The 20,217-nt window shown below is 33.8% G+C and overlaps 1 protein-coding gene across 1 annotated transcript in view; it reads left to right on the plus strand.

Annotated features, from left to right (window-relative positions):
* ENPP1 (ectonucleotide pyrophosphatase/phosphodiesterase 1) overlaps positions 1-20,217 on the plus strand; it is a 59,547-nt gene that overhangs the window by 37,803 nt on the left and 1,527 nt on the right. The window contains exons 9-24 of the mRNA XM_019729374.2: positions 806-915; positions 2,305-2,370; positions 2,660-2,732; positions 5,435-5,543; positions 6,496-6,627; positions 6,863-6,894; positions 7,659-7,786; positions 8,971-9,040; positions 9,875-9,962; positions 11,129-11,298; positions 12,123-12,174; positions 13,478-13,632; positions 15,361-15,490; positions 16,541-16,621; positions 17,461-17,593; positions 19,174-19,336. Of these exons, the coding sequence (XP_019584933.2) occupies positions 806-915; positions 2,305-2,370; positions 2,660-2,732; positions 5,435-5,543; positions 6,496-6,627; positions 6,863-6,894; positions 7,659-7,786; positions 8,971-9,040; positions 9,875-9,962; positions 11,129-11,298; positions 12,123-12,174; positions 13,478-13,632; positions 15,361-15,490; positions 16,541-16,621; positions 17,461-17,593; positions 19,174-19,336 (1,692 nt within the window). The remainder of the gene's footprint in view (positions 1-805; positions 916-2,304; positions 2,371-2,659; positions 2,733-5,434; positions 5,544-6,495; positions 6,628-6,862; positions 6,895-7,658; positions 7,787-8,970; positions 9,041-9,874; positions 9,963-11,128; positions 11,299-12,122; positions 12,175-13,477; positions 13,633-15,360; positions 15,491-16,540; positions 16,622-17,460; positions 17,594-19,173; positions 19,337-20,217) is intronic.

Below are 20,217 nucleotides of genomic sequence, written 5' to 3' on the forward strand. Positions count from 1 at the left end.
ATTCTGAACCATTTTTCTTTTCTGCTTGATTCTACCTTCTTGTAAAAGTAGCATATAGCAGTAGATGAGTAGGGGTAATGTTTTGATCTACACAAAGCTAGCTGTTTCTGAAGGAGGTAAACTTTGATTTTATTTACCGAGGCTAACTTAGAAGATTCTCTCTGTGATTTAGATGTTTCCTTTTTTTTTTTAAATTGTTACAATAATTCTCTAAGTTCTATTTGGGTCTATAATCCTCTTGGAAGGAAAAAGAGCATGATGTGTAATTTGCAGGTTATAAATTCAAATTTTAAAAATTTAAAGTTTTGTGACTTCGGGCAAATTATTCTTTCCATACCTTAGTTTTCTCGTGTCTGTACTATGGATAATACTGTTACTATCCTCATAGGGTTATTGTGAAGATTATTTAATAATCTGAGATGTTTATAGGAATACTATTTACAACTGTAATTGGCAATAATAAATGGTAGTTCAGTAAGTAAAAATTCCAAGAAATTATACATATATATGTGTGCATTTTTCTTCTTTTAAAGAGAACCTATTAAGTACAGGAATGGTTTAAAAGTTGTAGGAGTTACCAACTGACTTATGTCCATATTTTTGAGGTTAATTTAATTTCTAATTATTTAAATTCTTCTTGCTCCTGTTCAGAAATATATGATTATTTTGTAGTCTAACTGCTGTAGCTTGTTAACCTCAAAAACATTCTAGCACTTCAGAGGAATTCATTGTTGTTGCATGAACACATACTCCTAAGAGATGAATATTTGCATAATTTCTAACTTTCCTTCATTTTCTTCCCCAGATCTGGCTCACAGCTAAATATCAAGGCCTGAAGGCTGGCACATATTTTTGGCCAGGATCAGATGTGGAAATTAATGGAATTTTCCCAGACATCTATAAAATATATAATGGGTATGTGTAGATGTACTTTTTCTAGGACCTATGACGTAAAACAGACTGTCCTTTCTATCACGTCCTAGATGCCAGCATTTGAGTGATATATTAGCTAAAAAATGAGAACTATCGGAATAAGGACTCTTATCTCAAAGAGTTTTAGATGGCTGGTAAATAGTAAAACAAGATAAGTCTTTTCTAGAGGTTTTTGAGAAAGCTTTGATGACACATTGGGGTTTGCAATTAGATCTTTGGACAGGAATAAAAAATGAAGTCATGGTAAAAGTAGAGGTCTCAGAGTAGAGTTATTACACGTTTTAACTTTAGGAAGGAAAAGAACTAGGAGAAAGAGATGAATTAGAGAGGATACAGATGACTCTGCTGTCTGGAGTTATTATTTGAAAGAAGATATCAGTGGCATCTCTGGATTTGTACTTCTGAATTACTTCAATAAATATGGTGTCTGATGTGAGAAACTGAGTAGAATAATCTCCCTGTAATATTCAAAATCTATGATGTATTGAGGAAAAAAAAAACACTTTTGTTCTGGAAGACTCTCTTTGAATAACTTTAGTGAGACTACCAAAATAATTTTATTTATTTTATGCTTAGGAAATTTCTCTCTCCAAATCAGTACCACAGTGTGTTTGGGAGATGAACAGAAAAGATCAAGATTCTAGACAAGAAATGCATAATGATTTTCGTTGGTGATCTTATGCCATTATTACTTCTTTATGGTTCACTTGAGCACAGTGCAGTGCCTCTTGACACCTTATTATTTGCCATTATTTTCATTCCATAGATGGTAATTGAGATTTTATTGCCATACACTGTACTAGCCATGGGGGATTTAAAGATTAGCGATATATGTTCTCTGGCTTCTTGAGGTCTAATAGAGAACACAACTAACTATACTTGGGTTTGGGCAAGCACACTCTCTGATGGAGCTGTGTAGACAAACTGCTGTGCCCAGAGGAAGGTGTTATTAATTCTGCAGAGGAAATGTTGCCTGGAGAACTGTCTGCTCACCAGGTGCCTACCTCCCATTTTACAGAGTCATCAGTGAGTGAGTTCTTCATGAGGTACCCTTTGACGAATGTATTGACACATGGGTTTTCCGTGTGGTAGCAACTGATATTCTCAGGTACAGGAAAAACATCCTCAAGCAGAGTATAGGAAGCAAATTCTTAAGCCCAATTACAACATTCATATGTTTATTAACTTTGCTTCCTTTTTTGGGAAAACAAATTTAAGTTTTCAAATAAAACTCTTACATTGCTACAAACACAATTGACGGATTAGATTGTTTTAGTCTTTCTTAACGCAGTTTCATTAAGAAAAACATTTATATTTTAAACCTAAACAGTTGTCACAGATTTGTTTCATTTTGTTTATCCTTAATTTTAGTTCGGTACCATTTGAAGAAAGAATTTTAGCTGTTCTTAAGTGGTTACAGCTTCCTAAAGATGAAAGGTATGTATTATAAATACTCCTTTGCTTTATAGAAATCGCATAATATTTTAAAATAGACTACAAGAGAACTTTGGTATTGGCCATGAGGTTTTATATCCAAGTGAACTCTTTAGTGAGCTGTTACAGCCACATTTTGAAGAATTCGAAACCTGTAAGTTATTCTCAGCAAGTTTAGAAATGTTACCCCAGTGTTGTATAATTTTTGTTCATATCAATTGTTGAATTATTCTTTCCATTCTCTTTTACAATGTGTTCATAAAATATTACATTTTGATACTGTTTGATTTAGACCACACTTTTACACTCTGTATTTAGAAGAACCAGATTCTTCAGGTCATTCATATGGACCAGTCAGCAGTGAAGTAAGTACATTTTATCAGTGATTACTTCATTAAACCTGGCAACAGCTAACTGAACCTTGATTTAAAGCAGGTTACTAGACTATTCTGTAAAGTTCCATGGTTTCTGGAAAGAGTGAGTATTAAGCACAATTTTACTTAACCAAAGAATGCACTTTAATCAAAATAAGAGTTGGGAGAATTGTTTTGTTTATATTTTTACAGTGCTAAATTGACCTGATGATGAATTAAATTCAATATTTTCAAATCCAAAGCCTTCATGCACTCTGTGTGCCCCTACACTGGCTTAAAAACTGAGTATTCTTTGAAAATTTTGTAAATGGGTAAGACTCCAATTTTCCAGGAAAATGTAAGATAATATTTCAAATAGCAGAAGAAGCCTCCGATGAACTCTTCACCTTAGGAGATATACCTCTGACCATTTGAGATCATGCTTACGACACGGTTTGGGCATTGAAGGATTGGAGATTTTTATCAAAAGTGTAGAGAAGTTCAAATCATCATCGTTTTATTGAGTGGTTACTAGGAAAGAAGAAATAGGGAAACAGCTCATGGACTAAGACTTTCAATGTAGCATCTTATTTGACCTGACACCCTTTCAGGAACTTAGCCCACTCCTGGATATGTTTATAACTGGTACAAGTGCTTTAAAACCTCAAACAGTGTTTTCAGTTTCTGTGTGTCCCTATCATTTTGTATCGTGGAGGATAAGAAGCATTAAAACAGAAAACAATTTGATCTTCTTTCCTTGTGCCTCTAAGCTGACTTTCCTTATGATTTATATGTCATATAAAATTTTAAATTTCTATTTTACAATATAAAAAGGAACAGTAAGTAAGGAACTGTGAATATTGTTGGTCTTGCTGAAAGGGAGAAGAGGTATTGCCAATGTCTCTAATCTCAGAATTCTTCTCTAATTATCTTTTTCCCCATGTGATTCTAGATATAAAAGACTAGGAAAACACACTCTTTCTTAATAGCTAGAGTTTCACTCCCAGATTCCCATCAGTTCTCCTGCCCAGGTAAGCCAGGCTTGAGAGTTTGTGTACCTCAAGGACTTACCACAGGGTTCACACTAAAGCCTGGCCGAACATGTGTGTTGTGAGCCCTTTGTTTGAGGGTACTACTTGTTCTAGATGCTTACTTCAGCAACAGCAGAAGAAAGGGAGAAAAAGCATGCTCATTTTTCTCACTTGAATGTAAAACAGCTGCTTAAACCATCTTCCCCTAGCTTCCCTTCCCTTGGGTTTACCCTAGATTTGCCCCTCTTAAAAAGTAGGTTCCTCTTGGGTGCCATCTCATCAGATAAAAGAGAACAAAGAGAGAGGAAAGTTGACCGTCATCTAGATCTGTCTTTACCCTTTGTATTCCTTCCAGCAAAATGCATTTCTAGCAGCTCCAATATGGTTGGTAACCCCATGTGCCCTTGTTTTGATTCTATCCTTCAACTAAGCAAAAATGCTCCTTCTTTGAGCTGGGATAAGGAAGATGTGTGGACTACAGTGTGGCAGGTCATAATTGCTCAAAGGGAAATGTTTCTTGTAGCTGTTACCTTGGTTTGAACAATTGGTCAGATGCTAGTATAATTTTCATTCTTTCACTAAAATCACTGACACCAAAGACTCACTTCTAGGTCAGTTTGGCTACAAGTAAGCCTAAAGATCATTTTGTGATTGCTTGACTATCAGATCATGTAAGTTTTAAAATCAGTGCTGCCTTTTCTAATTCACTAAAGAGTTTGCAAAGTACCTGCTTTTCTGATTCATCTTCATTCAAATCTGAGCCCATTGCTTTTGAATCCTATTCACCAACTCGTAAACTCCATTCAACTCTAATATTCCTGGCACATCAAAGCACATTTTCTCATAATACTTGAAAATTCCAATTCACGTTGCTTAGGGATCTTCGAGTGAATGAAAGGCCATACTGAAAGAGCATGTTTCATATTACTGTAAAATACACGGACAATTATTTATCAAAAACTAGACTGATTTGATACATTACAGAAAGCACATGCAAAACTGCACAAGAGTTTTCCTCAGGTAGTTTTGTAAGGAAAGAGGAAAAGAAATGCTAACAGCAATTTGCCAAAATTATTTGCCATTTGGTGTCCTTGTAGTCATATGCAAAATACATGCAGTTTATAAGAAAATAATGCATTGTATTCCTAGGGGTTCTAATTTTAAAAGTTAAGTACCTAGAACTATAAGAAGCATTTCATGAATAATTCTAACGTTTTTGAAAATTAGGAAACATAGCATTTCCACAGTAAACATTGAAATGATCAGAAAGTACAAGGAGAAATGGGTTATAGAAAAATGAAGTGATAATTGAGACTACATTTGTTTCTGGCCAAAAAGTATGAATTTGGGCTGGTAGTACTTTGACTTAAGTTGGGTCTGGTCTAAGGCATAGCATCTCAACTCAGGGAGGGAGAGCTAATCAGATCAGCCAACCCCATTTCACCATTTCACCATCTCTAAGACTTACGATTAAGTGTGTGTGGAATTTGGGCCCTTCTACTGTTAATAGTCAGAAGTTACACTGTGTCCTTCGTGTGTTACCTAATTTGTCTTAGGCTCATGTGAATCAGTTCACCATAGTATTTGCATCCACTGAACTTTTTCTTTTTTAACAGAGATAGCTTTACATAGAAATAGCCCTTAAAGTGGAATGCATCGTGTAAGGTTGCTTCTCTTTCTCAGGTCATCAGAGCATTGCAGAGAGTTGACAACATGGTTGGCATGCTGATGGATGGTCTAAAAGAGCTGAACTTGCATCGATGCCTGAACCTCATCCTCATTTCAGATCATGGTAGTCTGAATTTGCATCATTTACCCTTCAAGTAGAATGGTGCCCCCGCCCCCATTTACTTGATGGATTATTGTTTCATTGTTTCCTCTGATTGTTATATAGTTCATTCTTTTTTCAAAACATACTTTCTTGTGGAAAGTCTTTACGGAAATACTATATTAAATATAAAGTACAAAAGGAACACAGAATTCACAGAAATCTAAGAGCCTATTAATCAAAATGCATCCATCTCCTGATTTGGGAAGACTTACACCAGGAATTTGGATACTTAAAAAAAAAATGTTTTTTCAATACTAAATTTTGGTAAATCTACTCTGACAATTTTAGATTTAATTTGAACAGATTATTATTAACCGTTTCTACTTTCTTTAGCATGATAAATCTGACTTTGGAGGCAGTATATGTTAATTTTGGCAATATTTTCACTTTTACTTACTATAGCCTTGGGACTATAGAAGTGTTGTGTATACAAGAAAATAGGAAACAGTTCTTTTACTGTTTGTTTTTTCTTGTTGTTGTTTTCCTCACAAATAAATACTGAAAACTATTTCTAGAAATAGTCCTAAAAAGTTATATCCTAAACAAGCTCCAGTCCTGAAATGAAACTGACAGTTTTATACCCCCAGTTAATATCCTAGGTGATTTGGGGGCATACTGGGCTTTCATATTCTGTCTAAAACTGTGATATTCCTCCTCACTTGCATAGTATAATACATAAATAAGAAGAAACATTAAACTAATTTTGGATAAAGGAAAAGGGAAAATATTTTTTTAAAAGTGAAATGGTAGATATAGCTAAAAGTCTGTGTCTCACCTATTAGATATTTAATTAACATGAGCACTGAGCATGTTTATAGAATTTAATTAAATGGTGGAAATGAAAGAAATTTTTTTCTACATATTACATTTTTTATTAAAGTTGCAACATATTTGGGGATTTTTTTTCACCTAGGCATGGAACAAGGCAGTTGTAAGAAATACGTGTATCTGAATAAATATCTGGGTGATGTTAAAAGTATTAAAGTTGTATATGGACCTGCAGCTCGATTGAGGCCAACTGATGTCCCAGATAAATACTATTCATGTAAGTATGGCTCTGCTAACTCTGAATATGATTATGTTTTGAATACATTCCTCTAAATCATTATATCTCCAAACTACAGGGAATCAATTACAGTTAACTTCCCTTTCATGATTAAATATCTTCAATGCAGATCTTCTGCGCATCCAAAGGGATTTTATGGGGCTGGATGTATTATTTTTAATTTCTAATTGTAACATACCATCAACAATTAATTCTTATCTTTGTCCCCCTTCAGTTAATTATGAAGGCATTGCCAGGAATCTTTCTGTGAGTATCTTTATTTTTCTATTGTCAAATTATTGTTAGTTTGGTATAATATGTACTTAGAAAAGAAGTTTACATATTTGTTCTTGGGATGGTAGGATTAGAATTTTTGAGTATCTGGACCAACATTTAAAGTCTCAAGTTTTTTAAGATCTTTAAAGATAAGTCACAATAATGTAGGTTTGAATGTTTTTAAGAATTTATCTATTGACATTGTTAAATTTATATGACTGTACAAAACATATGTAATTGAAAACAATAGAAGGAAGACACCTATACTTTACCACCATAAATGCTGTTGTCATTATGAGATATTTTCTACCAGTCCTTTTTATGCTATTTTTTAAAAATAAAATTTTGTCCTAGTGCTGAGTTATCTATACTACATTTTTGTTTTGTTTTACTTGATAGAAAATTCTTTCAATTTTGGAGAAAATTCTTACAATTATAGTTACAAGAGTGTTTGAAAATAGCATCATTAGTAGTAACTCAGATATAATCTAGTGACACAGCCTAAGCACCCTGGGACTTCTATGCAATGGTTATGATTTTCTATAAAAATGAGAATATTTAAAAGCTGAGAATACACAACCTGTACATTTTACACAAATAATAAGAACTCAGTTATTTTCCCACATGTCACTTTTGGGGCTTGCTGGTGAAATGTTTGTGAGAAAAAATTTATACAGAGTTAGAAAGCAATTTCAAGAGAAGTTTACACTTAAGAAAATATGGAAATATTTTTTCTTTGCCTTCTGCAATTTCAGTGCCGGGAGCCAAACCAGCACTTCAAACCTTACCTGAAACAGTTCTTACCCAAGCGTTTGCACTTTGCCAAAAGTGACAGGATTGAGCCATTAACGTTCTATTTGGACCCTCAGTGGCAACTTGCATTGTAAGTTCTGATAGTCTCCCAGGTAAACTTAGCCTGATCTGTTAGTAATTCAAGGTAACCATTGAGCCCTTTCCAAAAATGTTGTTATATGAAAACTGCACAAGTGTGATTTTCTATATTCTGTTCCCGGGTTTCTCAGCCTTGGCCTGTTGATATTTTGGATCAGATAATTCTTTGTTGTGGGGAGCTGTCACATGTATTGTGGGCTGTTTGAAAGCATTCCTGGCTTCTAAATGAAAAAGTACTCTTTCTATAGTTGTGACAACCAAAAATGTCACCAGACATTGCCAGAAGTCCCCAGGGACAGGGTATTACCCCCAGCTAGGAACCGCTACTCTGTCTGCTTCCATCCATACTGATTATGCCTTATGATCCATACTTGTGTTACCACTTGCCATTGTATCTTTTCTGCACATTACAGTCATGCCTAATAATGTCTTTAAAGTCCAGTGATAATTGGCAAGAGCTCTTTACCTTAGAATAATGACCAATTACCTTCGTCATTATGCAGAGTTGTTTTTCTTATTCTTGTTATACTAGTCCATCAGTAGACCTCAGTTTATTGGTGTGTTCAGCAAATTATTTGGATAGTTAATGTTAAATCTCAAAACTCGGTCATTAAGTCTTTGATGGTTGAGAGGAAGCCCGGGTCAAACAAAACCAAAGGAGTGAACCAGAATTCAATCAGTGGAATTGTATTGTTTCTGTTGTATTAAAGAGCTATGCTTTTCGTGTTTGGAAAAAGACTGAAAGAAGGGATGGGTCTCACCCTCATGAGAGAAACATCTATAATATTCCAAGCATTTCTCTAGGTTATACCATTTAATTTTTACCAACAACTCAATATGACAAAATTGAAACCAAGAGAAAATAAATTGCCAAAGTCACAGCTAGTTAATAGTAGTCAGGCTTGAAAACCAGTTCTATCTCAATGCTAGTGTTTTTTTTTTGTTTTGTTTTGTTTTTTTCATTTATACCATCTTACTTATAGTTGATTTGTCTACCAAATAAAAGATAAAGGTGGCCCCTTAATGCTTTTCAAAGCCAAGCAGTTTTATTGGTCTATTCTTGGTTTGTTTAACAAAATAGTTATTTATTCTTTATGAGTGGAAATAATGCCATGGTTATCAATTTTGCTTTATGAATGGACTGTACATTATTAATTCATATTATGTAAAAATTAGGAATCCTTCAGAAAGGAAATATTGTGGAGGTGGATTTCATGGCTCTGACAACATATTTTCAAATATGCAAGTGAGTAAACCTATTATATATATACTTTTAAAAATGATAGTTGTATCCGAAGAAAAACTGATATAAAAAGTCTTAGACTTGAAAACACAGACTGATTATATGTCTTGAATGAGAAGTGATGAAGAATATACTTTCATATGGTTGTTTTCCTTTGGACATTAAATTAATAGAATTTTGTTGAAATATTCATATTTCATGAACATGTGACATATACCTCCTATTAAATTTCTAATAATTATTTTGAATATATTGTGCTTCATTAAGAATATTATGAAAGACAAGAAATGTTTGTTCATATTTGAAAAGATACCATAGTTATGTTCTAAATGAAGATAATACCTTAAATTTACCTAGCACTTTAAAATTTTTTATATGCTCACAATAATTATGTAATTTGATTCTTGTAGCACTGTGTGAGGTGGGCAGGGTGAGGTTTGTATCCCATGTCATAGATGAAAATAGATTTTATTGTCATTCTGTTATGAATGTCAAGTCAGGAATTATAGTAGAGCTAAGAGAAAGATCCTACATAGATGTCCTTACATTATATGTGCAACAGGTTTAAAAAAAATCACTATGCCATCGGGCATAGTATTTTTCCTCTTACCATAACCAGTTTATATTTGTGCAATGTAAATAATATAAAATAATTTTTTCCTTTTATTAAATATATTGGGGTGACATTGGTTAATAAAATTATATAGGTTTCAAGTGTACAGTACTATAATACATCATCTATATATTGCATTGTGTGTTCACTACCCAAAGTCTTATGACCATCTATATATATAACTGAAATGAACTAATAAATTGTTACTTTTCTGGCCAATCTAGGCCCTCTTTGTTGGCTATGGACCTGGATTCAAGCATGGCATTGAAGTTGAGTCCTTTGAAAATATTGAAGTCTATAACTTAATTTGTGGTAAGTGTGAACAGGCAGCTCTCACCCCTTTTGAAAATAGAGCTAGAATAGGATAATCTAAAATAGGTCACATGGTGGGCACTTTTGTGAAGATGATGATGAGGCAAGACAGACACTCCTCACATTTCCTCCTTTCTTCTTCCTGACCCAGAATCATTGAAAAAATGTGCCAAACATACCATCAGATTACTTATCTGATTCTTCCAGTAGGCTGCACAATGGTAAAGTACAACAGCCAGAGTGGGGAGGCATGTAAATCCCCAGTGCCCAATACTTTGCTAGGCTCTGGGCTTAATTATATAACAACTGAATCATATCAGGGGTGGAAGCCAGATAACAGAGTTTGGGGGCTGTGAAAGGTACACAAAGCAGTGGAACCTCTGGTAGCAATAATAGTTGAATGGATGACAATGTCAACATTGTAAAAATGAAGGCCGACCCATTAGATATGTTTTTGGTTTACTCTGTACCTTCTTAATTAGTACTTTTATGGGTGGGGTATTACATCTTAAATATAATTTCCTTTTCCGGATAATGATACTGGGCATTTGCAAAACTTTAAATATGTCCTAAGTATAATTCTTTTTGGTAGCTGATATGCATAAATGAGTATGGATCCTATTGCACTTAAATCGGTACCTGGCATATAATAAGTGCTTTACTGTATAAGTGTTTGCTATTATTACTGTTAAGAGCATGAGTCTTAACTTGGACAAAGCTGGTTTTGAATCCTAGGTCTATTAAATTAGTAGCTTTGAGACCTTGAACAAAGTACTCTGATTATTCATCTACCAAATATTGACTATAACTTATTAAATTGTTTTGAGGATTAAGTAAAGATTAATATATTAGCACAGTGATTAGTGAGGATTAATATATTAGCACAGTGATTACCATATCATAAACATTCAACAGATGGTAACTATAGTTATACACATTAAAATTGAGACATTTTTATAAAGAAGTATAGCATACATATCAGTATTTCCATTAACAATCGCATAGTCATACATACTCTAAAACCCAAGAGAATTTCATAGTTTTAAGTAAAGGGTTAAGAACTCTATAGATTTCGTTTTAAAAAAATAAAAATCACAGTACAAGTCTACTATTTATTTGACTTTGAAACTTTTAAGTAAATCTTTACCATTCTTGGAATGATGCAGATTTGCTGAATTTGACACCTGCTCCTAATAACGGAACTCATGGAAGTCTTAACCACCTTCTAAAGAATCCAGTTCACACCCCAAAGCATCCCAAAGAAGTCCGCCCCCTGGTACAGTGCCCCTTCACAAGGACCCCCAGAGACAACATGGGCTGCTCGTGCAATCCCTTAGTAAGTATTGCTGAGAAGTTGTGCCTGGTGTGTGTTTTATAGCACCTTCTGCATAGCATGTTCTGTAGAAGTATTTAATGATATGATTAAAATTTATGAGTGCGAGTAAACATAGTATTTATTTTTAATTTTAGTAACACATGCAGACCTTTCATTTTTTCCTTTACCTTGTTATTGCATTTTTGCCTCTATTTTTATCTCTGGCTGCTGTGACTTGACTTTCAGGTTGGGAGAAGTCTAGCTGTGTGTTGGAGCATTCTGAATCATAGACTCTGTGTTGTTATCCGAGCAGTGCGATCTCCATTATAAACCGGTCACAATATTCCTTCTCTAAAATACTTCTCAACCTATTTTAAGTTTAGGAGAGAATATTATTTTTTACTACAAAATGGATAATACGGCACTGTTCCTCTTCTACTCCGATCTTAATATATAGTTGTTGTAAAAGGATAAAAATATGTGACAAGTTATGAGCAAAGTTATAGATCTTTTCTGATAAGGTCTATAAAGATAGAAAATTGGGTAGTAGTAGATTGTATATGTTCTCTTTTGTTTTAGGCTGTAGAAAGACTAAGAATAGAGATAAGAATTATAAAGTAGTCATTACATTCTTCAATTAATAGTGCTGTGCTTATGCTAACAATTTTATGTTTTTGCAACTAGTGTCCCTATCCTTTTATCCTCTTCATCAAAAAAATGAGTTGTGCAGATGGTTTTAAATTTTATCTTTGTTCTACAATGGAATAATTAAGCCGTAGAAGTTATTTATTGCAAAATTAAAACATGTCTGTCATTCCTTAAAAATAGTATTGTTAACTTTTTAGATTTTTCCAGTTGTGGATTTTCAGACACAGTTGAATCTGACCACGGCAGAAGGTAAAGCATGTTTACTCTTGAACTTGGAACATGGAAACAGGCTTTTTCTCAACAATGTGAACCACAGAATATTGGTTTGAGGGTATTTTTGAGAATCACCAATAAAATAAAGGAGTTGTGGAGGACCACTTGATTAAACAGAGTTTTCGCTGCTTGACAGTCTAGACAGTTACTCATAAAGAAAGAAGGGATATTTACAATGGAAACAGCATATAGTATATTTAGTGGAAGCTGAATCACTCTTTATGAACATAGACAGTTGTTTTGAGATTTTGATTTTTATAAGTTTGTAATAAATCTTCCAGTTTTCATTTAAAATACCCATTAAATGTCTGTGTTACTGGGTTCTCAGTTAATTGCAAGAGGGTGTAAGTTTGATTTATGTATCTAAAGTTATTTCTTCATAAGTTTTGAAAAAAGAATTACAAATATGCAGACGCTTGATGAAATTTGTCAGTCGTGACTTGGATATTCAGCATCACTTTGATACAGACCCCGATACACATTGATCGAGCCTCTGATAGATTTCTTGTCTCACAGTTTTTTTCCTGCTGGAATAAAAAGCCGAATTCTGTACTATTCCTGACTTGAATTTGTCTATATAAAATCTCTGTAAATGTTCAGATTAGAGAAATGTTTGATGACCCCAAGGTGGCAAAGTGTTGTGAAGAATGGCACTTTTGGAATTGAGTAGATCTCAGTTTGAATATAAGCTTAGGAATGGTATATCCATGGACAGAGTATTTACTTCCTATAAGTTTCTGTTTTCTCCTCTTTAAAATGGGCATAGAACCATAATTCATAGGGCTATTTAAGAATTAAATTAGATGATGTCTACAAAGAACACGACACTTGGAAAAAGGGTAATAAATAGTATATACTACTATTGTTTTATTCAGTATAGTGTCATAATTTCGGTTCTGAACTTTTGCTTTCCGAATTACACATATCATCCAGAAAATTTTCTTTTTGGAATACATCCTGAAGAATAAACAGTTAAAATGATGTTAAAGAATTTTAGTAATACAATTGAAATCCTAATTGCTGAAATTCCTAGTGATTTCATGAAATGTGTGTCTCTTGTGATACCTTCAAATTACATTGCTCTTTCAGAATCTTTATGGGCCAAAAAATGTGAGGAATCCCTTTTGTTCTTTAATTGTTTATGGTTCATTATAATTATTAATTTTTTTTACAGTTAAAATAATTTTCCAATAGGGTTCAGTAGAGGAAAGAATTAGATGAGTGTATCATGTATGTTATCATAAAATGCGCTAAGCTCATTTTCCCCTTACAACCCAAGAAAAGGTTATTAAGCGTGGTGCTCTACCCTATGGAAGACCCAGACTTCTCCAGAAGAATAGCTCCGTCTGTCTTCTCTACCAGCACCAGTTTGTGAGTGGTTACAGCCATGACATCCAAATGCCCCTTTGGGCATCCTACACCGTGGACAGAAATGCAAGTATTTGTTACCCCTTTAGCTAGGTGTGGGGATTTCAAATTATTAAGCAAAACAAGGAGACCATTGTTTCTCACTGTTAATCTTGGCTTTAACATCAGTTCCCAAATTAGATCACTGAACCTGGGAGTCAGAAAAATGAGGCTCTGCCACTAGCTTGTGACTTTGAGACTCAGCATATTTCTTTTTCTGTGAAATGAGGGATGTACAGTAAAGGCTTTTCTTTGCCTTTATTTTATTTTATTTTTTTTGGTTTAAATATTTTCTGGTTCTAATTTGTAATTTCATGAAATCAGTTTTACAGTCAGTCAGTTATTCATCTCTAAATACATAGCATGTGAGCACAAGGATTTCCCTCACCTGCCCAACTCTTACGGGATCCTCACTGATGGAGAAGCCCATTAAAGCTCAGTAACCTCAGTGCATGTACCATCTACAGAAAGGCCTCCAGACCAAACCACAGAGAAGCTGGGGATGCTCTTCATGCCCCAGACCAGAGGAGTTAGGCCTTGAAAGGAGTGACAGAAAAGATCCCAGAATAAAACCACCTTCCTCCTCACTATCTTCCCCCTGGGTGCTGTGGTGGAAGAGAAACGATGAAGGAGAAAGGCCTTGAAAGTGAGAATGAAGGGAGGAGATGAGATTTAGATCTTACATGGAATTGAGGTTTTTTGTTTTTTGCTTTTTTCAATTACAGCTGACATTCAATATTAGATGAGTTTCAGGAATGCACCATAGTGGTTAAACATTTATGTAACTTATGGAAGGATTCCCCAGATAACTCTAAAACCCTCCTGGCTCCATACAAGAATTGAAGTTTTAAACTAGACTGACTGAGCAGATTTCCAGAAACTGAAAATGTCTGGCAAGCTGAAAGATGCCCTTAAGGGATAGACAGGGGATTTGAGAGCACTTAGTTGAGTTGGATTTAAAAAATAAAATTATTGTTAATGTCGCTGAGATTGCAAAATAAAAAGATAGTAATATGTCTATATATGTGTGTGTATATATATATGTATATATATATATAATGTAAATCTGTGTTTAAAAATAGATACGCTATACACACACATTCACATATTTACATAAAATTTCTACCTTCAGCTTGATTTAAAAAAAAAGTTTTGAAGACTGTATTCAAACACAGTAAACTTTTTTTTTTCTTGACTTTGTAATATGTAGCATTCTACACAATGTTTTGTGGGTCCTATCCTATTCATTGTTGTTTAGTACTTCAATTATGGTGTTTTGATGGTTTGAATTTTCAGTTTTCATATGTAATCAAAACTGCAAAACTTCAGAGTCATCACTACTGAGATTTTCATATTACATTGCTATTCAGTGGCATGTTTACACCCCTCCCCCCAACTTTTGGTTGTGTAGTTGAGTATGGAAGATAGTCTCAGATCTCAAATACAATTCCCCATATAAAAGTTAGAAATTGAATAAAAAATAAATTATAAATAAAATTAATACAGCATGGTAGGAAAATATTTGCATGCATGTGATAGATGATTAATATCCTTCATATTGTAAAGAGTTTTGCACTTTAGTTAGAAAAAAAGATGAATTACACTAATAGAAAAATGGAAAAAGGGTGACAGACATGAGCATTATGGAGCTAGAGCTCCATAATTTTATGATGTAGTTCACCTTTAACTATTTACAAAGCAATCTTTTTTTCCATATACCTGATACCTAATGGTTCCTTTCATTTTGTTCTTCAGGACAGTTTCTCTACAGAAGACTTTTCCAACTGCCTTTACCAGGATCTTCGAATTTCTCTTAGTCCTGTCCATAAATGTTCCTTTTATAAAAATAACGCTAAACTGAGTTATGGGTTCCTATCCCCACCACGTAAGTTTCTTTCTCCTGTACCTTCCTTTTCCCTGTCCTCTTTCTCTCTTCCTTTTCCTGTTCTTGTTATGGGGCAGTGTACGTCATTTTGTTTATTTGTTGATGAAAATTGTGAATAAGAAATATAACTACTGAGGAAAATTTTAAAGCTAGGGCTGAAACTTGAGTTTTAGAAAACTTTTTACTTCTGTTTGAAGGGTAGTTGATTTAGTGCAGACATTACATAGGGTATTCTTCACTTTTCTGCATTTCTTTTAAACTGGATTTGATAAAACTCAGTGAGATCAGATGGGTGTATCAGGGTTCTTAGGAAGGAGATACCATTTTGTTTAAAAAGAAAAATGTAGTTTGTCAAAGAATTAGGTAAAGGTAGAACCTAAGTGTGCTTGTTTTTTCACCAATACAGGCTTTTTTTTGAAGTTAAATATTCTGTTTTTTAAAGTGACAAATTTGTTAATGAGAACACATTTTGAGGCCACCCTAATAAGGCAGAAATCAAAAGGCTCCAGGTGCTCAAATACCTTCAATATCCAGTCCAGTTGCTGGAGTAAGTGTCTAAAGTCAGAACTTGGCTATTGCGTTATAAAAATAGATGAGGTCCAAGCTGAAAATCCATACAAAGAAGCCTTGTACAGCATGTCCAGGCAGACATCCTGTGATGTTTTTTCTGGGTTGTAGGTGTTGTTCTGAAGCCAGATATTCTCTTTTTTCTTTTCACTGTGAAAGAGTTTAAGGAAAGAATATTGTCAACATGATACACTTTAGTTGAAATAAGGCAAATAAGGTAAAGTTTGAATATGTTTAGTGTGGGTCCTTCTTATTAAGGTTTTTGTTTCTTTGGTAAATTTATTTTGAAGAACAAAAGATCTAAATATGTTATTTTGTTGAGGGACTTGACCAAACACATTGTATTTCCCTTTGAATCAGTACCTGGGAAAGTTTTATGGGTTTAGGATACTACTCAGCTCATTTTTTTAAAGTCCCCCAATAAGAAAGTATAGTTTCTGACGTTATTTGTGAAGAATGTCCTTTTTATTTATTTTTTTGTAGAACTAAACAAAGGTTCGAGTGAAATATATTCTGAAGCATTGCTTACTACTAATGTAGTGCCTATGTACCAGAGTTTTCAAGGTAAAAAATTTCAACCCTATATTTTATTCTAATGAATTTCTGTGTACTATAGGTAAAATTTATATGTATAAGACTGACGTTCTTAACTTAAATGACAAAACATCAAATACATTCTTATAGGTTTGTTTGACTTTGAGAATTCCAGTATACAAAAAAATTCTTCATGTATTAAAGTTATGATACATTCCCATATCTATTACTCTGCTTAGTATTTAAGTGTTTATAAACATTTTTGGTAGAGAAAGTATGTAGTGTTCTTGTCTAGCTAATACAGTCCACTAACATTAACTTTTAGTCTATTTCCCTATTTAACTGTTTGGAAGTTCCTGATAATTGTTTTTGATCTTAAAATGAATAGATTTTTATATTATTAATTATTGAAGCATTTGGCTTTTACAAGAATAAATATACATTTACACTTCCAGTGACATGGGATTTTTAAATATAGAGCATACAAGGAGATTTTTACTCTAATTTACATCTAGAATACTTGTGACTATTTCACAGGGAATATTCAGATATTAACAATAAATCTGAATAACCTGCCTTGTTTCTGATTTTTTTTTTTAATGTTTAATGATAATATGTGACCAAAAGTTCATGATGAAGCACAAGTTCAGGAATGGCTGAAATAGAGTTGAATTCAACATTTGTCTATTAGTCCTTCCAAAGGCCAAAGCTGAACAGTGAATTTTTGGCCTCACACTAAGACCAAAGCCAAACTTGACTTTATCTCTGATTATTACAAATGCTAATTCTGAATCGTCTGTTGATTTATTTCACATGACAGCATGGCTTCTTGTTCTTTTGAAACTACACTATCTTCCTTCTTGTTTCAGTTATATGGCGCTACTTTCATGGCACCCTCCTACCACAGTACGCTGAAGAAAGAAATGGCGTCAATGTTGTCAGCGGTCCTGTGTTTGACTCTGATTATGATGGACATTATGATTCCGCGGAGATTCTGAAGCAGTAAGAACATATTTCATTTACTCTTAACAGCAGCTATCAATTGGGATTACCATTCAGATGAGTCATCAGAACATTTTCTCTCTGACAGTATTCAGGTTTATGTATGTGACATTTCAGAATACGCTGGAAGCCCCCTGATATATCTGATTAGTATGGATGTTTCGCTCAGTGTTCATTAGAATACTTTTTAGGTGAAAGAAGTAGTGTTTCTCCACCACTCATCTCAGATGAGCAATTTTTGAGGTCAGATTAAGTACTGAACTCTGCCATATGGTAAGAAGGTGACATCAGTGATTAAAATCTCCATGTGTGGCTAAGATACTGTCTCAATTAACATACTGCTAGTTACAAGATAAAGAACCATATGGTGTAGCTAGAGGCATCTTAAGTCAAGGAATCAACAGTTATAAAGCTGAAGTGTCCAAGTGTAAGTCTTAGGTGAATGTCACAGCTTTTACCCAACTCTGGATGGAGGGAAATAACAGAGTGACGATCTTGAGAAAACCATCAGTGGAGCTGTTTTCATAAAGGAGAGAGGAGAACATTTTAGAAACTGGTTGATCTTTATTAAAATAGTAATTATAATTACAAGATTTTTTTGAAGCAGTTTTGCTATTAAGGCTTCACCAAAAGGGGACCAAAACCTACTCTGAGATTCAGTCCCTTTCTGAGACCTTCTCTCCCAAGCTGACTTAGGGATTACGGTTTACACACATGTATATATGTGGCCAAGTTAGTTTGTAAAATCACAATTTCTTTTTACTATATTCCTTGAGGCATAAGGGCCCTATATAACTGCTTCACAAGTCACAGCAGTAGAGTAGGTAAAGAAAAGAACTTCATACCTTTCCCATTTGCAGCTTCAACTGGAGCTCTCTGTTTTAATCTGTTTTCTGTACTATGGTACCACATAAACTTATATTTGAAAACAATGAGCCTACTACCTTAAATTTTTAAAGATGCTGAAAAAACAAGCAAAAAACCTAGCTTTGAGACCAAAGGAAATAGGAGAAGTAAGATGAGGCAGAGGTGTTACTTGGGACATCTTTAAAAATATGCTGCAATTAAAAGAATAATAATGTTATTGGGATAGGAAAGAAAATCTAGTTAAAGCAAAGAAGACACAGCAACATGTCTTCTCTGAAGGGGATGGACTAAAAAGAAAATCCCAAACCAGTTCTTTCTCTGTCCATTTTTTGTCCACAACTGCATAGAGTTTAAAAGACTAATAATAATGCTTTAGAATCTTGGTTATAGGTATTCAAAAATGATATTTTTTTCATTAATGCCTCAATTCCTCAATTCCGGTGTGTTACGGTAGAATGTTTAAAACTTTCAAAGTTCATTAAATATGTATAGAAAATAAAAGTTATTTGGGTTGTGTTTATCTCACTGTATTCTAATTCTTATTCTCTCTCAATCTGGCAGAATATGTTGAGGTATTATGATTACTAACTTCTTATAATACAATTAATCATTTAAATTTTATTTTTAGATGTATTAAACATGCTTTGCTGAAGTATTCATTAAAAAGAATATAGTTATTTCTTTCTTAAAGTGAATATTGCCATATTTTACAGAAACAGCAGACTCATCCGCAATCAAGAAATTCTGATTCCAACTCACTTCTTCATTGTACTAACAAGTTGTAAAAACACATCACAGACTTCCTCACAGTGTGAAAACTTAGATACCTTAGCTTTCATTTTGCCTCACAGGACTGATAACAGTGAGAGCTGTGTGGTAAGTAGCCTTTGTTAACTTACCTTAAACATTGAAAATATAAATACAAGTATATTTGTGTTTGTGTCTTACATCTAACATTACTGCGGAAGAAAATATAACTTGAATATACATATACTTTGAAATTATAGGATGGCCTGAAATTGATGATCCTCTAAGATGACATATCTTTGGAGAAGACCACTCTTGTCTGTTAAAAATAGTAAAAATCAGATCAAAATGTAAAAACCTGGTGACCGTGTATGATTTAGCCACTAAATTCTAGGTTTATTTGAAGTGTGAATTTACTCTGGTTTCAAAACTGGATTTATAATTCCAAAAGTGCAGTACAGTGACCCATTGGCCATCCCTGATCTAGTAGTTTTCCTGTGTATCATTCATTAAAATTAATGAGGATATGTCTCTCTTTAATTGTTGTTCTGACCAACTTACAGAATTAATTGACCAGTCTTCATAGAATATATTTCTCATTAAGCTATTTTTTACTTATGCTTCAGAATTATGTGCAGAACAAAGAGATTTTAATTATTCAGGTGCCTGTTGAGCATCTAACTCTGCTAACTGGTCAGTAGTGGGGCGTCTTTGGACACACACCAAACATTTCCTTCTTTGTTGCTTTATCTCGTTTGAGAGATTAAATTTTCATTAAAACTATCACGTAGTGTTCTGCAGCAAATAACAGAGAACCCAGATATTTGTCACAGAGGATGAGGACAGCTGCAGAGAAGGAGACAGTGGGGCAGCAGTATTGAGTAGTATTAAGTAGATGTTAGGAGGCTAATGGGAAAATGGAAATTATTGGTCTATTCCCCTTTTATGTGAAGTCTGTATTTATCATTTTTAACTAAAAATTTTCCAAAGGTACAAGAAACTTTATTGAA

Source organism: Rhinolophus sinicus, linkage group LG05 (assembly GCF_036562045.2).
Source record: "Rhinolophus sinicus isolate RSC01 linkage group LG05, ASM3656204v1, whole genome shotgun sequence".
NCBI classification, from domain to species: Eukaryota; Metazoa; Chordata; class Mammalia; order Chiroptera; family Rhinolophidae; genus Rhinolophus; species Rhinolophus sinicus.